General features: G+C 41.7%; 2 protein-coding genes across 8 annotated transcripts in view; one reads left to right on the forward strand and one right to left on the reverse strand.

Annotated features, from left to right (window-relative positions):
* Positions 1–132: 132 nt before the first annotated feature.
* Positions 133–2,946, forward strand: KLHL34 (kelch like family member 34). The gene has a single exon (XM_005516686.3). The coding sequence runs from the start codon at positions 823–825 to the stop codon at positions 2,608–2,610; it is 1,788 nt and encodes a 595-aa protein (XP_005516743.1). The 5' UTR covers positions 133–822; the 3' UTR covers positions 2,611–2,946.
* Positions 2,947–3,045: 99 nt separating this feature from the next.
* CNKSR2 (connector enhancer of kinase suppressor of Ras 2) overlaps positions 3,046–26,446 on the reverse strand; it is a 207,826-nt gene continuing 184,425 nt past the window's right edge. For 3 of the 7 annotated variants that reach the window (XM_088052277.1, XM_088052276.1, XM_005516684.3), the window contains 2 exons: positions 9,097–9,293; positions 3,046–6,062 (listed from right to left, as the gene is read on the reverse strand). In XM_088052277.1, coding sequence (XP_087908403.1) covers positions 5,847–6,062; positions 9,097–9,293 — 413 coding nt within the window. In that variant the 3' untranslated portion in view covers positions 3,046–5,846. Of the gene's footprint in view, positions 6,063–9,096; positions 9,294–18,453; positions 21,320–26,446 lie in introns of those variants that run through there. The other 4 variants (XR_015772050.1, XM_088052280.1, XM_014250364.2 and 1 more) reach the window with 4 other exon arrangements.

Here is a 26,446-nt window from a genome sequence, read left to right on the forward strand (position 1 = left end):
TCACCCACCCGGGCTGGCTCCCAGGCGAGGGGGACAAGGGGATGAGCCTGTGGCTATTCTGGTAGCTGTGAGCTATGGAGGTGTCACGTGAAGCAAAGAGCCAGAAATGCATGTCAAATCGAACCAGTGACTAATCACGGTATTTTGGTTGTCTTAGTGGCTGCCGGGGAAAGATTTATGGGCTCAGAAAATCTTCCCGTAATAATCCCTGAGCGCTGATTTGATCTTCGGCTGAGGCTTCCCAAGACTGTGCGGAAAGAGGACGGAAAGGGGGCTGCTGTCCCAGGGGTGGTGACGTCTAAACTGATTGGAGTTCAAAATACAAACGAGGAGAAAAGTCAGCGCTCTCTTCTCATCCGTGTCTGCTCAGAACCACGCACTGGCAGCCAGAGAGGATCCCTTTGATCTGCCTGTGGAGCGAGAAGGGCTGGAGGCGACGGCTGGGCAGACACGACGAGCCATTTATTGGGATTGTCATCTAGCTCCCTCATCTGTCACCTGATGGCCGGCCAAGCAAGTTCTCGGCACAGCTGTGGACTCCTCATCCTTGCACAACTTGTGGAGACAAGAAAAGTAAGCATCCTACAGCTGATATGACATTCAGCTAATTTTTCTGTAAAGGAATGAATTGAATTCACTTTAAGTCTACTAACTGTCCCCCTGTGCCAGGCAAGAGACTGACTTTTTTTGGGGTTGAGCTTTTCTCTAACAGCTGGAGGTCTGCTGGGCATTCAAGCAATGGCTGTTGAGTAAGGCAACTGTTTCAATATCTAATTGCATTTTAGCTGTAATAGCTCAAGGGAAAGCGTTGCACTGTCTGCCATGAGCTACTTCCTGTCCTACTGCAAAGCACACTGCACTGCCGTGCTTGCCCAATACCAGAGCCTGAGGTCAGAGGGTTTTCTCTGTGATATTTTGCTGAAAGTGAAAGAAAACGAGTTTCCTGCACACAAGTCCTTGCTGGCATGCTCCAGCGACTACTTCCGAGCCATGTTCAAAAGTTATACCCAAGAGTCTAAAGCCAGTGTCATTCACCTACAAGTTATCTCACCCACCGGGCTCCAGCACATCCTGGATTTCATTTACACATCCTTGCTGCCCCTTTCCTTTGAAAGCCTGGAGGATACCCTGGAAGCTGCAAGCTACTTGCAAGTGTCTGATGCTATTGGCTTGTGCAGTCAGTACTTAGTTAACAATCTTGCCTTGGAAAACTGCTGCTTCTCTGCCAACGTGGCCAGGAAGTTCTACCTGCCAGATGCCCTAGCAGCCACAGAAAAATACATTATCAAAAATATCTGGAAGCTGCTGGACTTGGATTTGTCAGGACTTCTCGAGCTGAACTTCAGGTCTTTGCTAGCAGTGATTCAATCACCAGATCTCCCCATGGTGGAAGAATGCCGCCTGTTAAATCTTGTCCTGCTGTGGTTGAAGCAGGATAAATCCAGGCTGGATCATGCAAGCAGCCTTCTAGAGCACATAAGATATGGTCTCATCCCAGTGGAAGAGCTGAGAAAAACCTACACACAGTCAGAAGTGTCCCTCTCAGCAGGTATTAAGTGCTTGATCATAAAAGCAATAAATTATCACACATCTGTATTCAAACAGCCTGTCCTGCAGGATAAGTCCACCACACTGAGGAACCAGAAAACTCGGATCATTCTACTGGGGGGAGGCACAGCCAGTGAGGGGCTCGTCACCGATGTGGTGGCCTTTGATGTTTACAATCACAAATGGCGAACCCTCACGCAGCTGCAGGACAGGGTGCAGAACCACAGTGTGTGTGTGGTGGGGAACTTCCTCTATGTCTTGGGTGGGGAAATACAAAGTGATACCCTGGATGATGCTAAAATTGAAAAGACCTTATCGGTTACAAACAAGGTCCATCGGTATGATCCAAGGTTTAACACATGGACCCAAATCACGGGCATGCTGGAAAAGAGATGCCAGTTTTCCTGCTGTGTCCTAGGCAAGGATATCTTTGCCATTGGTGGAAGGGGTGAGACTGGGTCGCTGCATTCATCTGTGGAAGTCTATGACATCAGCAGAGATAGATGGACGAAGGCCAGGGAATTGCCATGCAGAATACATGGCCATGCCAGTGCTGTTTGCAAGAACACCATATACATCTCTGGGGGCAAGTACTCGGCCCCAGCCAGCACAAGCAATGACGTTTATTCTCTGAGCTCACTTGAAGGGCAGTGGGTGAAATGCGCCCCAATGAGCATTGCTCGGTTTGGGCATCAGATGGCAACTATCAGGGGATCCATATTTACCTTTCTGGGATTATATGAACCCTTCTCTGAAATAGAAAGGTATGACCCGGATCAAAACCAGTGGACTCGGTTAAGACCACTGATCTACGATCGATTCTCCTACGGCCTGGCAGTGGTAGAGGAAACAGCTCTTCTCATTGGGGGAAAGAAATGGCAAAACTCGCTGGAGGTCTCCACACAAGATGTGGTTGGCTATGACATCGACAACGATGGCTGGGAAGAGATCTGCAAGGCCCCTCTGCCGTGGTGTGGGCTGCAGTGCGCCGTGCTCCAGCTCTCCGAGGTGGCTGAAGAGCAGGACAACGATAGCCAGCAGAAGAAGCTGCCCAACTGCTGAGCTCCCTTGCTGAGGAATATCCATCACAGGAGATGAGCGAGCAGGGCAGTCATGGAGAAGAAGAAAATTGCAGTGGCACTGAATGTGAGAGTGGAAGTTTTGCTTGGATAAGCAAAATGCTTGGTGGAAACAGGCAAGAAAATCTGGCTCCAGCACAGGAAGCACATCTAGGATTTATAAAGATGGAAGCTGATCTCACTGAGCAAGGATGTAGCAAGTAGCACGTTTAGAGGTGATGAGTGAGAACTGTAATCCTTGACTCTTGGATAATACCTAGATAGCAATTAGTAGGTGTTGCAAGTCAGATTTTTCAAATATTAAAAAATATGATCCATCTTTTCTGTTTTCTTAATCAGAGGTAATTTTCCCAGCTGGTAAGTGCTATTGAGTTTTTATGCTATGGCTAAGCAAAAGGAAAGACAGCTGTATAAAGACTAGAAAATTGATGCCTACAAGAATTAGTAGTAAGTATTGCCAAGGAAAAGGTATTATTTGTTATACTATGTACTAGGCAAGAAGGGTAAAATGCTTTGTTGCTGTTGAACTGCTACAAGAGAGAACCCTGCAGTCAAAAAAGGTTTACTTTCATCGAAGAGTACAAAGGGGAGGGAGGTAACTGAAGGTTTTCAGAAGTCTTTACTCAGTGTCTGCCTACATACAAATCAGCAGTAGTGTCACTCCCCTTTGGACACACTGGCAGTGTTTGAAGTCACACAGGGGTACTTTAAAATACATGGATATGCGAAATGCAGACAAAATGGTCAGATGCCACAGATTCAATCTGGTATGGAGTAAAGTGAATCTTGAGCCATAAATGTTCGTTTAAAAGCTAAATTTATTGTATTTAATTTTACAGTGTTCCCTTTCTAGGCTGAGAGTTAATACAATAAAAATATATATAGAAGAACATTTAATAGTCTTAAAAGAAGGCAGCACAATGGAAAGGACACATGTTCTTTGTCACCAGACTAGCTTAAAAAACTGTAATGTTTAATTTTCACCTTTAAAGCAATCAAGCTAACTTTACTAATGTAAAGTGCAGGCAGAATGGCTGTTGCATAGCAACAGATCTAAGTCTTCTGAACTGCCTTGGTTTTGACAAGGAATCAACTACACAATGTGCATATACATCCATCAGATATAAAGAGTTTTTCATATGAATATATTTACTTTTGGTCCAGTAAAACAATAGCAAGAGAATCTAAATGCTTGGAACAATAGCACAATCCATTTCAAGTCAAGCATTTTTTAAGAGAAATTTACAAAAACCTCACAAATTTAATATACAAGTCAGTACCCATGCAGTAAATAAATGTCCAGTTTATACAAACAATATTCTTCTAATAGTACAAATCTTACACTGGATCCAGAATTCTATACAAACGTTAATACATGATTTGTCATCCATATAACTTGAATATAGGTTACTGAAAATGGGCTACAGAAAGGCCACTCTTCTGTACAGTTGTGCAAAATCTGCAGAACATTTGCAATTCAAACACAATAACAAGATAGAAAATGAGGGGTAGAAAAAGGAAAAGAAAAAAGAGAAAGAGGAGAGAGGGGTGAATGAAAAAAAAAGAAAAAAGAGAGACGGAGAAAGAGAGAAAGAGAGAAAGAGAGAGAAAGAGAGAGAGAGAGAGAGAGAAGAGAGAAAGAAAAAGAGAAAGAGAGAGAGAAAGAGAGAGAGAAAGAGAGAGAGAAAGAAAGAGAGAGAGAGAGAAAGAGAGAAGGAGAGAAAGAAAGAAAGAAAGAGAGAAAGTAAATATGTCAATTCTTTCCTTCATGGATATAACTGCCAGGAAATATCAGAGTTCATAAAGTTTAAAGTACATTCACTGAGCTGTACAGACAATAGTCTCAAGTTGGTAAAGAGTACAACTCACTAAAGTATAATGGAAGCTTTTTCTTTCCACATGAGCATTATTAAATCATGTCATGAGTCCTAACTTACGCAGCAAAATACTGAAGAGCAGCAGAAATATTTTGTCATGCTCTTAACATTTTTCAAAACCAAGCCCATAAAAAGTAAATATATGATTTAAGAGCTCACTCCCACTTTTATTTCAGGCATGTGCCTAACTCTAAGGAGCTATTTTCTCTCATATTCACTGGGTTGTCTTCAGTAGATAACAAATCTCATGGAAGTTTAAAATATTTTAATTGGCTTGTGAACTCAGCAGAACCCAGAGACATCCCTTCCCCTTCAAAAGCAAACCAGAGGTTTTTTTACTCCTTGGTTATTTTTCAGGTTCTGTGGTCAGCTCTACTCTCATCACACATTATCCCTGCATACAATACAGCCAAATTTCACAGCTCAGAAAACACATAGGAAACTACTTGAAAAACCCTTTTCTATTGTGGGAATCTTCAAAGCATCTCAGATTTGAAGCATTTCATTAAAACCTTTTCCACTGCTGCTGTTCTGGGCTAAAGAAATGCTGCTACCAAGGATGTTGAAAGTCTACATTTTCTCTTTGTCAAATTCTGCACTTTATACTGATGCCTTCAGTGTAAAAGCATCATCAATCACAGTACCATGACTATTTTTTTAAATCAACCTAATGTGATCAAGAGACAACACACAATTTGGTCTTCATTATAATACAAACCAGCATCCCTTTGCATTGGTGGCAAACCTTAGCAACAGGCTTAAAAAGAGCACAAGGAAATAAGACCTAACCTTTTGAATGAATTAGTAATTTTTTTTGTCTGCCAATTTTCAACCTTTTATGTGTTTGACAAAACTGAAACACAACCACTGCATTACACATTTTCCCTGTTATTTAAAAAAACTCCTAGAGTTTCTCATGAAATATAAAAATTGGTTTTCTCCCACCACCAAAACAGTACCTGCACTCCAAAAATGCAATGCAATACTGGAATTATATGATATAAAATATCATTGTAAAACTGACCTTTGATAACAAAAGCTTTAGCATGTGGAACTTCCTGCATGAAGGGCCACAGTCTTCCAAAAATGCTTTTAAATCCTTTTCTTCAATAGCTAAAGATCATGGTTTTTAATTCACAGAAGGTAAACACAAGCAGAGCATTAGTAGCATATAAAATATACAAATCCTCATTAAAGAAGTGGTATTGTTGACCACTGAAGGTTTCACACAGCTGAGTAGCATTAAAATATAATTTACTAGAGCTCTCACATATTGATATAAAAACTACTTTATGCACTTAAGTAAAGAGCTGGAGTATAGCAAATGGACAAAAAGAGACTTTTATACATGTGTTTCTATGTAGGAGTGAGTGTGTGCTAACGAAGCTATAAGTGCTTCAACCTCAGGAGAGCCATTTACAGAGTCCCTCGGGGGGCTGCTTTCATAGATGTTCATGAAGAGATCAAGATACATTTGTTTCCATTCCTGAAAGTCTCTAGACGTCAAAGCTGGATTATCCAGAATTTTATCTATGATGGCTACTTCTCCTTCCCTGGCCTGTGGGAGAAAAGGAACAAGCAAAGAGTTAATGCAAGTGATGAGGTACTGGCAAAATCAGTCACGTCGAGAATGGGGGGTATGAACTCAAGCCTCAGAGCCCCTGAAAGCACAGGGACTATCTGCTCTACGAGCACTCACAAGTGAGTGTCACACATTCCCTTGTGGACTTGGGCTTCCCTTGTCTTGTCCACAACCCTCACTAAGAGTCCCTATTCCCCCACCTGCCCCCTTGTTCAGCCCCAGAAAAAGCAAGCCCTGTACTGTTTACTGTTAGCTGCTAGCATTTTTCAGGATGGGTTTCACACAACGAAGCGCCATCTGTTTGCTCTTGATCAGCATCAGAAATACTGTGTGGGTGTGTGGACACAGACACACACGGCCTCTAGCCTGCCAGCACAACTACACCTCTTTGCCAGGTGTGTCATGGGGGCACCTGAGCTCTGCATTGCAAAGGCTGCTGCAGGGAGTCCCATGGGAATGACAGCTCAACTTCACTACAGATCTGCTCCCTGCGATGGGCTGACTGGCTGCAACCTCTTCCTGCCACTGACAAAGGGAAGGCAAAGAAAGGGAAAACACAACACAGCTGATGGTACCTCCTTATGCACCATCGAGGCTGGGGAAGTGACAGTGCCATAATCCCTCTCTGGTGGTTGGAGCTGAGGGTCGCAGTAAGCCTCAGATGTACCCACAGCCACTCACAGCTGCTGCAAGTGGAGGAAACTGGACGCCACAGCTGTAATCCTTGGACACACAGCTAACATGCAGGTTTCCAGCACTGATCCTCAGCACAGGAACACCGTGGCCACCAACAATCTCCCCTCTAACCTCCCTGTGAGATGGGATTCACACTCCTCATGGCTAACTCATGTTTTCCATGTTAACATCCTATGAGTATGTTAAATCTCTCTGGGTAGCATGGCAAGGGGAGATACCAAGCTGTGTATGAGGGCACAGAACAGGTGGGTCAGAGACATCTTCCACAAGCAGTGCTTTCATTGCTGTGCAAACAACAGCAAATTAACAACAGCAAATTAACACTGCCTGCTGAAATACTCATTTCCAGAAAGAGAGGGCAAGCTGAGAACGAGCTGTGGAAAAGAAACCATGGGAACTCCTGATCAACTTATCTGTGCTTGAACTACCACAAGTTATTTCTCACAAGTTGTGGCTGGTCCTACACCTCTGCATTACCAGCCAGGCAGTTCATAATGACAGGAGAATGATTTAGTGTTATCACAGGAAATAGAGCACAGGGGTCTTTCATTAATAGCTCAGAAGGTGAGGTATCAAGAGCTAGAAGCAGTTTGGAGGACTGTCTCTGGATACTATTATGTAGGATAAAATTCAATGAGGGTTCAGAACATCAATGCCAACAACCAGTGCATTCAGAAAGGAGAAATCAAAGGCACTGATAAAAAGAAAGAATAATTGATCAGATAATAGCAATAGCTACTGGTTGATACAATTGCCAATAGTATGGCAGAGGTGGAGCTCTGAGCTTGTGATTGCAGCCAGTCACAAGTCACCAAGATGTCACTGCAAACCAAGCATGTGTCACTCTACACTGCTGCTCTAGGCAGGAAACAACAATTATCTGTCTTTGCTCCTTGCTGCCATTGATTGCAATTTCCATTATTGGTCTCATGTACGCAAGAATGATTTACACCAATCACAGTCCAAACAAGAATGCTGACAAGCTTAGAAAATAGGGCTTAAGGACAGAGAATGAAAAAATTAGGTCTGCTTGGTCCAAAGAAGTTCCAGAGAAGCACAAAAACAGGCACCCAACTGGATCAAGATGCTGCACTGTTTTTTGGACTTCCCTGAAGGAAAGCAATTTCATTTGCAGGAAGCCATTGGTATAATGTATCCCAGGTATCAATAGCCACTAACAAAAGAGACAATTCAGCACAGTAGCAGGCTGCTGATGCTGAACCACAGCTGTGGTGTGTGACCCCATTGCAGCACCAAACCATAACTACGTCATGAACCTCCTGCCATCCTAATGTGTGTGAGAGCACTGTGATTTTGTTTCAGTTTCTCATGCTTGTAGAAGTCATGGGCAGCTGAGAATGTTGCCCTTTTTTGCCAGCCTTTAATCCTGCAAAGACTCGCATACCAAGATAATAATGCAAGTTGTCTGCAACGAGATGATACAGTACAGAGAGTTAAGCACATGTAGGATTTTTTTTCAGGATGGGAGCACCACAGCATGAAAATAATATTGTTTAAATGCTTCTCTAGGTGATAGAAAACTAAATTAATTAATGTTGATAAAGCCCTCTTTGATGAAAACCGTTACAAAATGCACTGTACAATTATCTAGCGACTTAAAATGTGGTAATTTAATATAGTTAACAGGGTCCCTGAGGAAATCCAGCATATTGTTTGCTGAAATCTCTTATCAGGACAGAACTGAAACTGCTGTAACAAACAAAGGAAGCTGACAAGGAGGCTAAATGAGCTGTGGTACCATTTAAAATTACCATAAAAATTTTCAAATCTATCATTATCACTATCTACTTATTTAATCAATCTTACTGATTAAATACAATGATCCTATCAGTTTACACAGAAAAAAAGCACACAAGTTCTGGCTGGACAAGCCCATCAATTAGAAAACAGTCAAGTGTTGCAAGAGACACTGCTCCCTTCTAAAGACTCGCTTTGCTTAACTTTAGACTTTGGCAATTACAAAGTGAATGTGTTTTGGTAAATGAAAGTATTCAGGGACAAAAAAGGGATTAAGGTTTCCTTCAATAATTTGGTGTCAACTTCTGCTAAACTGGCAGAGGAGGAGCAGCTGACTGAGATTAAATACAAGAAAATAAAGAAATTAAAACTGATCCCCTTGCTTTCACTGCTCTCCCAGGCACATTTTTCTCTGCTTTTCAAGCAGCGCTTCCCCGTATCTCCCTTGTTTGCACACTGGGCTCAGCCTGGACTCCAGCTGCACACAATAATCTCTGATTACAATACAGCCCAATCCAACCCTGGGGCAGGATTTTTCCTCCCTGTTTTATCTCACCTTTAAAGTGCTTTTCAGAATTCGCAGCTGGTGCAGTTTTTCATTGACTACTGGATCGCTACATCTCTTTATAAAAGATTTCTTATACTCCAGCTTAGTGGAAATCCGGTGTTCTCCTAAAGGAGACAGGCTGGCCTGCTCCAAGGCTCTGTACAAATCTTGCAAGGAGTCTGCTGTTTTTTCCTCTATAGTTTCAACTGTAATGAGACAAAGAGGAAAACAAAAAAAAGGAGGAAAAAAATAGAGAAAGCAACAATGTATCATTAATGTGATTACATGAAGACCTATCAAAAACTTTTGCAAAATGTTTAACAGGTTTAACTAGACCATAAAGAGAGTATTTCACACCTCCTAAGCTCCAGAAAAGAGTGCTGTGACTGCTCCTTCTTGCTACTGCCTTCTGAAGAAAAGAAGACAAACTTTCAAGAATGTAAAATCTTGACACTCCGAGAAAGAGGGAAAAAGAGAAACGGCGCAAGGTGCAGTAATATTAGTGACTCACTACCAGAAATCGGATTTCTGGTGTTACAGTTATATAGTTCTGGTGACTTCCTTGTTAAAGGAGAGGAAGCCCTGGAAGCATCCTGCTCAGGAACCCATCAGGGATCACAGCTTGGACTGAAAGTGCTGGTAATAGCACTCAAGAATGTGGATGGTGGCCCTGGAATGACATGTCCTTTCCCTTCCTAATAAAGTCCACTTATTTTTGTCTCTTATTTCTGATACCCAGCAGTACCCAGTAATGCTGTCACTTATGCTGCTCTGCTACTTCACTGTTACCTGAAGGTTCAGCAGCAGACTAGAGACTAAGCATAAGAGAACAACCACGACCTGGCAGCATGGCAAACCAAAAGAGAGCTGTTTGAATTATAGTTTGGTTTTATAAAAAATAGTACTTATTCTATACTATATAAAAATGCATAAATATGAGAAGTATTTTTTAAACATTAGTTCTAACTAGTAGGGAAAGCATTTAAAAAGAAGAAATAAAAAGAGAAAGGTTTTGCTTCTTTGAAAACCAAACCAAGGAAAAACTGGGGATGAAGTGTTACTCTGATATGAGCATTTGAAATGCTTCATTTAGAAAACATCAAACCATTTCAACCCTTCACACAATGTTTCCCCCAGAGGAAACTCTGGTGACTCCATGCAAGCTTTGCAAGCACCAATGCAGTCAGGATTAGCAGAGTGGGGATCAGGATTAGCCAGGGCAGCCCTTGGGACAGTGTTTGCTGTGTGCCTCAGCTCTGTCCCTGCTGCCCCTTGCACACTGACACACAAGTCCAGCCAACAGCCAGACACTGCCTGTGCGAGGCCTCCTGGCTGCTTCCAGAGCCCTTGGGATCCTCCCAGCCAGTCCTGGCTTTCACAGTGGTGCCTGTTTTCCTGGTTCTCGGTGCCTGTGTCCTTGAGAGGCTTTCCTAGAAGCTCTTGTAGGAAGCTGCTTGGTTTCAAGCATTAACTTCATCCTATGACTGATCCTGCTCCAAGGGAGGAATTTCTACTGGCTGAAAGTTTGCCACATACAAAAGTACTTTTAAGTAAAGAACCTCAGTGTCCTCAGATGATTAGAGGGTTTTTCATCAGCCACCAATAGAGAAGACAGTTTCTGTTTAGAAATGACATTTTTAGTCCATCAAGAGCTACCTGAGGCCACCTCCCATTTGAGCCCATACTATGCAGTAGGGCAACAACTCTCCTCAGCCTCAGGCAAGAACTCCAGAAACCCAAATCTCCTCAACCCATCACAAAATGTGTTTGCATTTGTACAGATCTTTATACAACCCAAAAAATTTTCAATCAGCAACTAATCTAGCTTCATCTCTCATCAGTTTATTGCTTTGCCCTTTTAGAGGGCAGCTGTTTTTAAAGCATACTTCTGGTTTTTTTTAAGAGATATGGAAGTGAAGAAAGGTTGGAGACTTTTTATTGATGGAAGTACTTTGAGTCTGCACAGAGCTCTGTAAATTATTCTGTGCTACCTTGCTTGGTGAGCTGGGTTTAATACGGTCAATGGTGGCCAGGACGGAAACAAAACAGAAATGAGATGCTTTTCTCTTTCTCGTAATTTTCTTTCTTATTAAAACATCTAATGGGCTGAAGGGCAAAACATCCAGTAGGTGAATAATTAGAGAGTGGTTAAAATCTTTTGTGGTCTTGATTTTTATGCTTTCTTAAGAAGTCTATGCAGCAATGAGATCAGAAGTTTGGGATCTCTCTATCAGCTCCTGTTGCTGAATGCTGATGTCCACCAGTCTGACAGCTGTGGAAGGGGAGTGATTTGCTAAAGGACAAAGGGAAAGCTCCCTCCTGGTTGACACAGGAGTATTTGACACCTCTCTTTCTCTCTGTCTCCTTCTCATCTCTTGCTATGCAAGGCAAAAGAGATCTTTCCTCAGGTGTCTCTTCCCTAGTAGCACTGCCAAGGTTGTACTCTGAGGGGATTAGGACAGGGATGGCTGGCTCAAAAAGCAGGCCAGCACTTTGACTCCACACCATACAAATTTACCTTGCTAGAATGATCTAGAGCCTGGATTGGCAACTAGCCACCACATCCAGGCTTGCCACCAAAAACCCATGGCTTCTTAAAACACAGAAACTCCCCACCAAGGCAAAATACGGCACTTGAGTTGAACCCTAAGGTTCAATACTCAATGACAAGAGCCTTTAATGAGCCTGGTCCCAACGTTAATGGCAACATGGTCCCTGTGAGTACAAATCCCTTGTCAGGGGGAGCTTGTCCTGCCCTCCCTTCCCACACTGCTGGCCTGGGATCTGCATGGCTGGTACTCCTCAGGGCTCATCCCCTGCTCCACATGGGCCTCGGAGGGAGCATGGACACCAGACTTCTACTCTCGCCCAAATGGGAACAGCTCTGAGACTGGGAAGACACAGGACTGTGGGGGCAGGACACAGGCTGGGCCAGGCAGCAGAACACTGACAGCAGGTCTCTGGAACACATCAGCACATCACCTCCACACGGCTGGGGCTGCCTCCCCCACACTCTGTCACTGACGTGGTGATGTCACTACGAGCAGCACGTCAAAAAGGGGACAGGATTTCCTAAAGAGGAAAGAGGAGGGAAGAAAAACAAGTCTCTTAAATGCCTTTCTGCTGCTGAGGCTGGGAAAGCTCTAAAGAGGGCAAGATGCCTTGTTCACCCAGGGTGGGGGAGAGGGCAGTGGGCGTCACACAAACACATCCCAAGCCCTTAATATTTTCCAGAGAAATGCTGAAGGTGGTGCTGCTGCTCTCAATGGCTCTCAGTAGGCGGGAATGAGATTACACACACATCTCCCCTCCCTCAGCCTTCTGCTAGAGCCTTTGATTGATTTCCTGTAGGCGTTGGTGAAACCCTTGGCACCATAAAGCATCTGAGGTATTCTGTTAGATATAGAGCTGAGCTTAAAACATATTTTCTTTTTTAAAATTGGTGGATTTGTATGCAAGTCATGCTATTACAGCATGGCTGTCTCATTGAGGAAGAATAAGACCACTGGTAATGTTTCGTTTAAGTAGAAAATGTGGTCTAATAGGATTTGCAGGTGACCTCAGACCAGCAGCCAACACAACAGTTGTTTTTCACACTCGTTTGGCTGCTGAGTCGCGGGTGATGCAGAGAAGCATCTTTCCTGCTTCTCTGAATGCACTGCCAGGTCACAGTTCCCACATACTGCTGAAAAGCAGGGTCTCTTCTCTGAAGCTGTAATCTTCTCCCCTGCCCCACACAAGCCTGAACAACTCTGTGACTCGGGAGCAGAAATAAAGCTGCACAAACTGCAACACATGAGATCTAAATCTGGTGAGAACCCTGTTTTCCAAATGCAAGAATATACACTGGATTTTATAACAAAGAAGCTCCTGCTGTCTTCAAGTGAATGCACAGCTATTTGCATTCAGTTCTGGAGATAATGAATACATCTGTCTGGTAAATGTTGTATTATTATTTTTCACTATTCTGTTTTCCATAGGAAAAAAATTCTGAACTTTTTGTACTTTGCCCTCAGTTCTCAGAATTTACTGCACTAAATATTTGTAACTATTTTTACATTTTCTCAGGAGAGAGAGAGATGAAGATTATGGCTGAGTAGGTGAAACTCCAACAGGTCAGGAATTGTTTGTGTTTTTGGCATTCAGGAAAAACTGGTGGGATTTCTCATGCTGTATTGTCACTTGTTGACAAGAGCAGGCACCAAGCTCTGTGATGTACTAAGTGTAATCAACTCCTGGCTCTGTTAGGCAATTCATCTTTCCATTACTTCCCTCTTATAAACCAAGATTATAAGAGGATAAGGTGCTTATGTGATAAGTGAAAGTTACCATTGGTATTTACATGACCAAGAGATTGGTTCATATAAACTGATAATTCAGGAAGATGGTATTGAATTAGAACCCCCTAGAAGGTCACCACTGCAGCCCAGCTGGCTAACACACTGCTCTCTGGACACAGAGAATCTGTAGGCACACACTTCTCATAAATCTGCTCTAAATACATGGAATAACCTCCAGCAGTTTTCAGTGGAGGTCCCTGCACTTCTGTGATTCACTTTTCTGCTAAAGCTCAAGCTGCCAAAATCTTGCATGGCTTTCATCTTTCAGAGAGGTACCAGAGGAGCCCACGGTTCCATGTGGGGCTATGAGTGAACAGAACTGCCTGTGTAAGGAGAGTTAATAAATTCTGTCATCTACCCTGCCAACAAGGTCATATTTTTCAAGGATCAAAGCTCTTCACTGGGGCCCCTCTGGTCTTTGCCAGTGCCTCCAAACACCACTCAGGCTCAGCCCCGTTGCCTTTAGACTTCTCATCCTGACTGACAGACACCACTGCCACCCTGATGGAATTCTCCATTTTCCCACTACCCTCTTTTCTGTTTGCTGCCTTTACTGCTCAGTGACGCACCTTCCTTCGCTGTGCTACTCCTCTCACACACGCCCACTCCTCTTCTTGCAGTCAGCCCTGCATTTGAACAGAAGTACCATCCTCTGCAAACACCCAGAAAACCAAGCTGCTGAGAAGCCTGTGACAGGAAGCGAACAAGGCACAGACAGACTGAAATCTCCAGGCTCCACTGAAATTTAAACTCCTATTTTTACTCCTTTTGGTGAGCTCACTCCCTCTGGCAGAGGAACTAGCTAAACTCAGCTTTCTCAGGATATTAAGGAGGCAATTTTGTTAGAACACATCACTAATTACATTATTAAACTGCTGCCATGTTATTTTTTCCCTCCAAATCCCAAAGATTTGCTTCCAATTTGAGAACTACACCTTTTTGCTTCACCTTTTGTACAGAGGAGGTATTTACCTCAAGTGTCCCAGAGACTGTCAGTGGGTGACAGTAAATGCAGTAAATACTTCCCCAAAACAAGAAGCACCCCAGGCCTATGGAAAATGGTCTCAAGTTAGATAAAACAGCCTTGGGCACACAAACCTCTGGGTGTTTTTTTTTTCTTTTTGCCTTCTTCACCCTGATGTGTCTATATTGGGAACAGACACACTGGTCTCCCACAAGCTAACTAATAACTGATATAATCCTGGTAGCAAGAAAGCATTTGTAATCTTCCTATACCACAGCAGGTTCTCTCTGCCATGTGTAAAAACAGGGACTATCAAAGCTTGGCTGGGCCTGCAGTAGTTTCACTGAAAGGGAGGTAGAGCAGCACACAGAAGCTCTGCAGCCGTGGCTCAGGCTGTGCCAACAGGCAGACAAGGGCTGTGGCCACAGCGTGCAACAGCCTGGCTGGGCTTGTAAACCCCAGGGAACAGGTGAGACAGAAGGGATATCCCTAGATACAAGGTGAAAAAGAAGAAGGATGAAAGGAGAGTGGACGTGGATTTTGGCAGTGTTGCAGCAGAGGGAAGAAAAGAAATCCTCCAAAGAAGCAGCTGGTTTCTCAGTGCAAGGCCTAAATCCATCTTTACTGCTGTTCAGGTTAATCATTAAGAGTCCAAATTGCCCAAGAGTGGGATATACCCAAATGCTTCCAATACAAAAAATTCAGGAATTAATAATTTTTAGACAACTATTTAGATGGCTGGCTGACAGACTAAGCTATATATTTACTTCCCCCCACCACCTACAAGCTAAAAGGAACAAAGTGGTGAAATCAATGTAAGGCTTAAAGGAGATGGTGTCTGCACAGCTGTGGCTGTGCATGAGGTCACTCCTGCATAGGTATGGGGGAGCCACAATGACATGGAAGTCAGCTCCTGGTAGGAAAATGTTACAAGTCACATCCCTAATTACTGAGAAAAGGAAGAAGCAGCACAGTATTTAAGCCTGGCATGATGCAGCAGGCAGGAGGTGCAATTAAATGCAGGTCAACAAGGAAACAGCTAATCATCTGCTCTGGGTAAAATAAAGATGATTTCCCTGTTGAAGTACAAGTAGACAGCTATGTTATGTCCCATGCCACTTTAAAATAAAGGCCTGACAGGATATGCGATTACACCTGTAAACACACACACACACATATATTTATATATATTTATGTCTATATACACACACACACATGACCATATTAAGGTTTTCTACAAGTGAAGAAAAGTTTAAGCAAGCTGAATTAAAACTGAATTAAAAGCAAAATAAGAGCTTCTTGTGCAGTACCCAGTCTTTGCAACCCTTCTTTGGTATTGCTTCCCTTTCCCTGCCTTCTTCTGATTTGTGTAATCCTCCGTCCTTTCTGTCCCTGTGTACGTGCAAGTACAGGATTTTCCCAAAAGTCTGGAATCAAGGAAGGGAGGAGAATTGTTTAAAAGCAAGCTTTGATCCATGTGTTTGTTGAAATATTAGTAGCTGGAGGATCATTAAATTTTATTATATTTATAATTTTGTATTTATTCAACGCAGGTATTAAATCTGGATTTTATACCATCATTTCCTCTAAAGTGGAAGTATTTTTGGGTTACCAGGATAGCTGTACACAGTTTCTATTCTCTCCTATTATTATGTAAACCTGCAGACAAAAAAAGATACTCCTTACAGAGGGTGCTCACTGAAAGCACCACCACAACGGAGTCCCGCACTTGCTGGAGTTTTACACCCAATGGTCTCTTCTTGCATGCATCAGCATAAATTTGGTTTCCTGAAATAAAGTGAACTGTGCAGGCAAGTGGAAAACTCATCTCCAAAATGATAGATATCTGAAGGTATTTCAGGCATTTTTCACCACAGCCAAGTTCAATATCAGAATTAGCTAGGTACCATCTTTTAAAAGATCTAGCCCTAGCCTCTGTAAGGTCTGACAGATGCCAAGCCTTTGCTGTGGCACTGAAGGTCTAATTCTTTTTGTGAACTACTTACGGCACTAGGAGTTTTCCTTTTGGGTCAGTAGATCCCTGTGAGTCTCTTTTCCACTGAAGTCACCTTCCTGGGGATGTCTGAAGGACAAGCTGCCTGCACCCTGCCAGGGCTCCTCAGGCCTCCAGCACCCTTCAGGCTGCAGCATGTTTACATGTGCAACTCCAGCCTTCATGGGACACTTGAGCTGGTCTTGCTCTGAGTCCCACACCCTCCTCAGCCACATCTCTTCAGCCTTCCACGCAACTGGAATTGCTTACTAAACACAGCTGACACAAAACTGAGCATAAGGAAAACCCCTCGATGTCTCTCCCTGCAGATCTGCTTTGCTGAGCTGACAGTAACATCCAGCCATTTCTGACATCCGCTTAGCAGTGAAGTACAGGTGCCAGCTAATGGGTCACTGTGCTAGTGAGAAGGGGACACACAGAGGGAATAATTAGCTTTTTCTGCTCCTGCTGCCTCTTGACAGCTCTTGCACGCCTCAAATGAGTGTTTGTAGCTCCCTCCTTGCTCGCAGTCCTGCTGTTTCATGAGGTTATATTGGTGGGCTGATTTCAGAGAGGGCGTAAGAATGAAGTCACTCCAAAGCTTCCCTAAGTTACAGAATTCTGATCAGTGACAGAACTTTTCTGCAGTAGGGTTATAGTTGCATCCTTCCTTGGTTTTGGATATGGTACTCTACTCATTAAGCTGCTTATGAAGGCACCAGTTTAACCTCAATCTGCTGATTTTAGTGACTCACTGGGAAAATTCTACACAATGAAATAGGATATCCAGACATTTTTCTGTGCCTCACACTGATATAAGTGCTGTTTAATTTTACCACAAGCTATCAATGCTGAAGTGAAATAAACATTTTGATGGTACACTTCCCCTTGGGCTGTGCAGTTCAAAAACAATAGAAAACTTGTATTTATGAGGAAAGCCAGGAGCTGGAGCAAACTGGGGAAAATTGCTAGACATGTGGGGATTCTATGACTTTTAAACAGGATGAGGAGTTCCCTACAAAAAATAATTCCCAAGCAACATACAGAAGCAATTACTCCTTGAGGAAAACATTGTTTTTACAAACCTAAGCTGTTGCAGCGCTCTTAGTTGCGAAAGGTTAAGTGACAAACGATATGGACCCAGCAACATTACTCACCAGTCAGAATCAAGCCACAGTCACGCTCGCACAACAGCAGTGCCTGTCAAGGTTTATGGGATTGATACCTGAACAGATGGGGGACATGTTCCTGGTGAGCAACACCCACCCAGAAAATGAACTTGACTTCAGGCTACACCCCAAGTTGCTTATTTGTATGAAAATGTAGCATCGAAAGCGAAGTTTCCCAAAAAGCATCACTAAGAAATTGCAATCCTCCTTCCAATGGGAGAAACATTAATGTGGGTAGGGGCCAGGTTAATTGAATCTCTGCCTCAGTTACCTCTGTAACTCACTGTGGTCTGCTGGGGAAGCACCTCCCAAGGTGTTTCTGAAAGGAGCCTGGAATACTTCCCAAAATGTTATCCCAGAAGATGTAATATTTATTCAGATATTCAGATTTATTATTGGATTTATAATTGCACATTATGATAGCTGCACTGATTAGATTCCAACCTAATTAAGCTGCACCCTGATTTACATCTTATTTATGCAGGGCACAGAACTGCCAATTATTAGGCACCCCCCCATCAGCTGCTGAATGCCCATCACACCCATGGTCTATAAGCACCACAGAGAGTTCAAAGTGCCTTTAGAACAAAAGCTATTGCTGTGACGAGAGAAATGCAGTAATTCCACGTGGCTTTTCTAGACATCACTCATGTCATCAGATGTCAGAATAAACTTCTGAACACCTATGAACCTCAGTGTGAAGTGCTCTCAAAACTGGCATGAGAGTGGTCACAGCAGAAAGGTCCATTCCCCACCCACAGGGCAGACTGTGTTTGCCGCAAAAGGAACAAGAGAAAGGAACCGAACGTCAGCCCTGACAGACGATGGTTACGCAAAAGCAAGACTGAAAATTTGCTGGCTTATTTCCTTTATTAAGCCCAAAATAACACCTTTAAAAAATCCTGACTTCATGAATAAATCAAATGCCTTCATTAAAGAAACATTTACTGCCATTTTCTACACTTTATTTTAAGGCATACAGAAAAATATTTAACAAATGTGTATGCAATTAAATGCCAGGGACTGCTAATTACAGCCCTTCTGAATGCCTCTGCAAAACAAAGATACTCAATACAATATGTTAGAAAGGGTGGGGAAAAGAAAGAGAGGAAGCTGAAGACAATCTAATAGGCATTAGTGCAGATATATGCTGGCCTTTGGCAATGAGCAGCAAATAAGCCATCAGTGTAACCCCGAATGGCAGCCAAAGGACATTTTAGAGTCACATCCTTGCTTCTGCTTCTCTAATTCATTTCCAAAACATTTCACCTCTAACTAATTATGGAATTTAATGACAGAATGTAAAGGACTGGCTGGGGTTGCAGGCCATTCCAACAAGGCTTTAATCACATATCCTTCAGGTTGCAGAATCTTTATGTACTTAGCAGTGATTTATCATTCCTGGCAGAGGCAGGTACTTCAAAGGCAACCTTATATAAAAAATAAATTCTGCCTTTGCCAAGCATTGGAAAGAGCACTAAATTAAATTTTAAAATCAATTCCTACAGACAAACTCAGTGGGTTTGTCTATCTGGCCAACAGGCAAAAATTTATGACAGTACAGTTTTGTAATCAATAATAGCAATACAGTGCATGTTTCTGATTGGAAAAAATTAAAGATGCCAAAAAAACATTGCTAAATATTTAGGCTGTTTTGTGACAGTCCCATTGAGCAGAAACATAAAACATGCATTTTGATGAATTTCCAACTAGTTTTTGTAATACTATACTTTTTATTTTTCAAAAAAGAATATTAAAACTATTATAAGCTTTGTCACCTGCTGTAAGGCAGAATGATGTCATTTTATTCACTGCACATTTCCTGTTTGTGAGGCAAAAAAGCATAATTTACTTCTTTATAAAAGGGAAATATATATATAACTATATATATATAATTTTATTGGTATTAACATAATGCAATACCATACATTGAGCAAACAGAAAGAAAACATTTCAAAATACATTTTTTAAAAGTATCTCCCCGTAAGATAGTATGAAATATCAAGTAATTAGCATTAACATTATTACAATACACCCTTAGCCAAATATATTAAGGAAAATCCACATTCTAATCACAGAGATAGAGGCAAACATCAACCCATAGGGGACTCAGAACATAATGATCAATACAATATCTGAATCTACTTCGAGTGACATCCAGACAAATACTGGCCCCAAAACAGCCCTCTGGAGTCTGGGTGTTACACAGAGAATACTTTGTGCCTGCTTGGCCAGGCAGCATCACTCACATGTTTTAGTCCTAGAAGATAAAGAGGAACCGAAGAGTTTAACTGCAGAGTCTAATAAATCTCAGCGTGAGGTATCTTCTCCGTCACCATCCAAACGAGTGCCAGTGTACCCTCTGGGAATTCATTACAAACCAATAGATAAATGGAAGTCTCTGAAAGGTCTGTACATACCTCCACTTGACAGAATACACTTAGTTTAGCATGACACAGTAAGGAAACTTCCTTCACTAATGTGAAGCACGCTTAAATGACACGACTCTGTCTGGTTGGCCTGAATGGGATCACTGGAGTTCAGTACAAGCAATGGGAAATTACAGTTACCATGGCTGAATCCCTCTTTAATTCCTCGAGGTGTGCAGAACAAAACTGAGTGACATCAAAGCCCTTCCCCTGCCAAGACCCTCTTCCCCTTCTGTTCTCCCATGCGGGGGGCAGTATTTTCTGCAAATGTGCTCCATGTAGACTGGATCTGACTTTGTGCCTAGTCCCATTGTGGAAAGGGTGCATTCTTCAAAAGACTGGCCATGCCCTTTGACACCTTCCTGGAGGTCTCATATTCAGGCATGTGGTTGTCTATGCTTTAACAGGTCTGTTCTCTGTTATAAACATCAAAGTTATTCAAGAAGAACTGACTTTCTGAACGGAGGCCATTATGTTGCTTGCAAGAGGCTGAAGTTGAGTCTCCGTCGTGCCAATTCTCTAATGATAAGTTTATCAACCTTTGAGTCCAATCGGTTCAGTGCCAAGAGATGTGGTTCCCATTTGACATGGAGAGGTGCTATCAACTCTTGCAGTGTATTAGCCTAATATGATAAAGCAGTGATACAATATGTTGAAAGATCGGTGATGTGCCATTATTTCCATATCATATTAGTAAATTAGAAATACTATCATGCAAACAAGAGCAAATAGCAAATCTGGCATACAGTAGCAGCACTACAGAGCCTTTCTAATCTGCATGCAGCTATGCTCGTGAGGACAGAGACATGGCACTGTTCTGCTATTACACCTCACTCCATTAAAATATCCATCCCTGATGCAAAAGAGGTATTTAGGGCAGAAAGTTATATATTCTCTTTTCGTAGATATGTTTTTAAAAAGAACAGAACAAAGACCAATTAAAAAAACCCCAAACAACCCACAAATAAAACAAGAGAACAATACACATCCTAACCAACTTGGTTGGTTTTCTCCATGTTGAAGACACATTAGCTCATCTGGAAGCACTGGGAAAGGGTCACATAAATGAGGAGAATGGAAGCAAAGAATGTGCCCCAAATCCACCAAACGTGCTACAAACACAGAAAAATATCCTGGTGGCAACTTATGCGTGAACTAGAAAAAGAGGTGGCACAACACAATCTGGCTCCTTTCGTTCTCCTAGCTGACAGTCCAGCGTTGTGCAATGTTGGGTGAAGGATAAGATACAGAGCTAGGAGATCATGTGATTTTGCAACCACACTGACATTACACACTTCCATAAGCTAGGGCTTGAGAACTCGAGAATCTTTGTGGACCTGTGTTAGCAAAGAAAAGAGAAAGAGAGAGGTGGAATAAACAGCATACAGCTAAATTGTTTACTTAGAGTTTCTGTGTGGATATGCAGTCTCTGCACAGGCAGTTTTTCAAAAGCCTGGCTGCTCTCAGTGCATTCCCTATTCTAGTCCCTACTACCCTAAATTGTAATAAAAAAATGAAACTCCATGGATCTTAACATCCGTTGCCATTTTGAATCCCAGATATGAAAAGCTGGGGGATGTTTTGTTGTTAAAAAAAAGCAAAACACTTTGGGAAAGAGTTCAACTGTGCATAATGTAAAGACATCCAAACTCATTCCAATTTAACTGGTGAGATTTGTTTAACCCTGTTAAAGAGATTTTTTTTTTCAAAAGACAGGATGGAAAGGAAGGAAAATATCAAGCATCGCCATTTTTATTCTTGAGCATATCACAAAAGGTCTGGATAGCAGACAAGAAATGTTGTCTCAGGGACAGAAAACAAAAGGTTAGAAAGAATCCCAGATGAAAACATTGATGCCATTTACTCCACACATGGCTGCAATTGGAAAATGAATTTCAGAGAGGCAGAGGGTGAGCAATGCTACACAGAACTCAAACCCAGTTCAGCCTCTTTTCTGTTGCTGAGATTTCCTGGGACTCTGTGCGTCAACAAGGAGAGGAGGAAGAAGAAGTGTGAGGAAAACAGTTTATATAACTAAATTCTAAGTATAGCAGTCAAGAGAAACTTTTACATAACCTATTGTTTAAAATAAAAAGAAAAACACCATTTGATTCCACAACCAAAATGAAAAAAAAAACCCAAAACCCAACCCCCGAAACCAAACCCCAAACCCCTGACAAACAAAAGGCCAAACCAGTACATTTCAGGACTCATGGGATTGAGGAAAGGGAGACTTTGTAGAGTACAAAAGGGAATGTTTTTCAGATTTCATCCTGTTTTATACTACAAACAGGTTGTAGCATTGAAAATAAGAGTCTTGGATTTATTTGGAAAAAGGCACTAAGTGAAAGAGGACACTGCTGCCTCATGGGGTCACTTCTGTAGGTTCAGGAGATCGTGTCATTTTAGGGTTGTTGTTCATATTACTTAATCACTAAGAATTCAGGAAGTTTGTTTCAAAGGTCAGGCTTTGGCAAAAGAAATGTCCCTTTTTGTGAAGCAAGGTGGCTGTGAAATAAAGGAGAGTCACTGAAGTTAAGGTAAGGGCATTATCTAACAGATGTCAATACCCAGCTGAGGCTGGCTGGGACACGTCCTCTGTCTGTGGAAGAACTGTGCTACCTTCAACACATGGTGGGACAGGACCTGTGTTATGTACATAAAATTCAACTGAACTTTGCACTAGAAAACTACTTCTGAAAAAACCCTGCTAGTAAGACATACTTTTGTAAAGGCTATTCAATAATATTGCTAAGGTTTGATTATTATATAAATTATCGAACACTGGTAATTTTTCACTATCCCAGTTTGGATTAGTCACTGGGCATGAACAGCCTTTCATTAACCTCTTAAGGTAAGTGGTAGCATATGTTGTCCTATTTATCTTAATGTGAATATAATTATCAGGCACTAGGGGGCTTTTCTAAATAGATTTTCAATATTATTTACTGATAGTAACTAAGCACTTATAAAATCTGCTTTTTAGTAGTAAAATTATTTTCCTTATCCTTACATACCCCACATTTTTCATTCTGCATCACTAACATTAGCAAAATTATTTATGTAAAAAATCTCCAGCACATGGTTTTGTTTCTAATAAGGGTTTTAAAATTTGTTTTAAAGGAGAACAAATACAAATAACAAAGAACGAGTAACGTGCTTTTGGACGATACTTATCGACACTACAACTTATGAAATTCATGAGACTTGCAAACATTCTGAAAAATAAACCAACTGCCATTCACATACAAAAATGAATGTGACCCTGTGAGTACAGCGAAGTGAATTTACTGCATTTATCAACCAAATGATGTCTTCATTATGAGAAGAGTTTTATGGCAAAGGACTTCCCCAGAGTAGTTACAGACACAAAACTGCTGTAAACCTCTGCCTATTTCTTCAGGTGATGTGGTCATGTGGGATGTGAGGAATCTTGTATCTGAGCAAGCCTGCAGCAGTGGGAGGTAATTCACCCATCTAAAGTGGTAGAGACAGAATTCACTGGGGCTGGGATCAACCCACCAAGCAGGAGCAAAGGGATGTTCTCCATGCCTTTCCTGGCCAAGTGTCAAAAGCCAGTAAAAATGTAAGCAAAGAGAAGCAGAAAGTTCTCATGAGAGAAATATTTGAGAGTCACAATCTTTGAGCCTGATTTATAAATAAATTTTTAAGGAACACCAGCAGTCACTAATGAGCAGGTATAATGTTAGGGTTTTCACTTTGATGTGTTTTTTCGTAATAAGAAACACAAGATTTTACCACTCTCACTTAAGAGCACACTTTCTAATCAATCTTCACATTATATATTTTGCCTAAATACAAGACACCTGGTTATTAGATGGTATGTTTATGACAACTTTTCTAAGAAGGGTTAGGTTGAATAATAGCAGGTTAATAAACTTACTTTTTAAATACATACTGAAGTTTTAGAAAATTTCAGAGTTTGCATCTATAGTGACCATCTGTAAACCTGAACCTGCCTTTTGAAGAGCTACCCCTTCCTTAGTTTTTATCCTATTTTGTGTATATATGTCTACATCTGTCTACATACTCAGGAGAGAAGAACTTTGGAAGCCCTTACCTACTATCTAGGCCAATAATGAAGCACATCTAATTATGCATTTTCCCCTAAAGGTAAATACTTTGCATGAGTGATTAGGCTCCAAACAAGAATGAATGTAAAGAACAACAGGAAAGAGAAAACCTTCCCCATGTGCCACACACTGTGACCTGGCAGGTTCTGCTAGAAGCCCACTGGCAGATACATCTTCCTCCTTACTAGGGAAATGGCTCAAGGCTCTTGGACACAGAGTCCTGGGGAGGAACACAGGAACATCCACAAACTGTCTATTGCTCAAAAGTGGGAAGCTCCCAGCACCTCCAGGTCTCAGACATATGCCATGCAGAGATGAAAAGGAGCTGGTAGAGAGCCTGGAAATGAGACTGCCTGAGGAAGGAGGGTTTTGGTGACACATCTGGTGCAGACCCCTACACTGGACTCCAAAGCAGTGCCTCTGCACATTATCCTGTGGGAAGCCAGTTCGGTACAGAAACAATAACAGGAGTCACTCAGGGCTCCTCTGGAGATTGCAGTAAAGGACACCACATCAAACAATTATAATACAGGAATATGCTATCTGAAAATAGCAAGTTTCAGCTTTTCCAACATCACAATATAGGCTTTAGAGTTCCCCATGTCCTCACTGAGGAACACCAAGAGCACAGCTGTTCTATGGGAATGCACCACGGTGTGGAACAGGCACAGGGAGGACAGATGGTGGTGTCAGCCCACGTACAACCTCCAGTGCCTGCTCCTCTAAAAGTGCTGCACTTGGTCCCATGAGAACAAGGCAGTGGAAATTACAGGGCTCTGATCAGCAGGCATTTTTCCTCCCACTTACCACAGTATTCCTAAATTGCAAATGTAACCCAGCTCTCCTATGCACTTCATGTACAACAGCTATTGCTAAATAACTTCTGTCTACCCAGTACTACAGAACTAAAAAAACTAAAATGTGGCACATTAAATTGCCAAATTACTAACTCTTACTATATTATTATAGTGTATTATATTATATTATTCCTAATTCTGCCCCTATTTTGTCCCTCCATATTTGATATATCTCATAGTTATTCTTATGCTGTTCAGATGTCTAATATCTGCAAAACTCTCTCCTTCAGCTCATTTCCAGAGTCCTACACTGGAGTGACAGTTCACAGCTTCAAGATGGAGCAGTTTTAATGTGATTGTGTCAGAAAATAAGGATATTTTTCCGGAGTAGTTCATTTTGTAACCATTACAAAGTAACACAAAAAGCTCCTCCCAGACAAAGGAAGCCCTCTAATTTGGAACATAAACAGTGATACATAGTTGAATAACCATGTTCAGGAAAAAAAAGAGCAGCTGGCTGAACATGTCATAGTTTTATATACATTTAGAAGGCATAGGATGTAATCATAACTTTAGCATCCCACTGGGTAGTTTATGAATTCTGATAATGATATTAAATTTTCTGCATATAGGCACTATAACTGCTGGACTACATGGAGACTTAAGTTACATAAGCCTATTGGGACAAGCCTCACCCAGGAAAAGTCTATGCTACATCCCAAAGACAAGCACATGAGGCACATATCTAATGGTGAGATTGCTTTCAATACAATTCTTAATACTATTGTAAGATAAAATCATCCAGGTTATGATTGTAACGGCACATAAAGCTCAATTTAATCTACCAAACCTCCTGCATTGTTTATTCTGAGAAGTGCTTGAAAAGCCATGTCCTTGTTTCCTGACCATAAATCAGTAACTGTAGTTCCAGTCTATCACCCCTTGGAAGAGTTAATGTACAACACAAAAATGGGAGCTGTGTTTCCAAAATAATGCTTTGGACATCAACCCTGAAAAAAAAGCAGTGTTGTAATTTTTTGCATAACAATGCATTACTTATCAACAATATTATCAACAAATTTTTTAATAAGGAGCATTTAATAAGGAGAATTGGTCTTATTATTGTGACAAACTATTCTGTGTATTACTTTTAAAATTACTTTTTCAAGCAGTGTATTTCTGGATATTTTTTTACATTAACTTGCTCAGGGCTTTAAAAGCAGACAGAAACATATGGAATTAATTATAGCATAACAAATTCAAATTTACACAAACAAATTTTTAACTTCAACCAGTAGGAGCCCCTTTGTTCAGAGAAGGCTTTAACAGCCATAATTGCTTTTTCTGGTGGTGCTTTCCATACTGACAACAAAAACACCAATACGCTGACAAAATCCCTGGTGTGACTAAATAACATCTAGCCAGACTGTCACGTTCCCACTGCCAGGCTACATCCAAGGGCAGAGGATGGAGATGCTGCCTCTGCCACAACTGGTGACAGCTGAAGCAACCTGGCCAGGGATCCCTTCTCTGACTGGGTCAATAAAAGAGCCACAGATCACCTGAACACTGT

Source organism: Pseudopodoces humilis, chromosome 2 (assembly GCF_049639895.1).
Source record: "Pseudopodoces humilis isolate 2021_Gansu_Grassland_sample_001 chromosome 2, ASM4963989v1, whole genome shotgun sequence".
In the NCBI taxonomy this organism is placed as follows: domain Eukaryota; kingdom Metazoa; phylum Chordata; class Aves; order Passeriformes; family Paridae; genus Pseudopodoces; species Pseudopodoces humilis.

Coding starts and splice junctions, on each gene's coding strand:
- KLHL34 (XM_005516686.3), top strand. CDS start 823: ATGAGCTACTTCCTGTCCTACTGCAAAGCACACTGCACTGCCGTGCTT.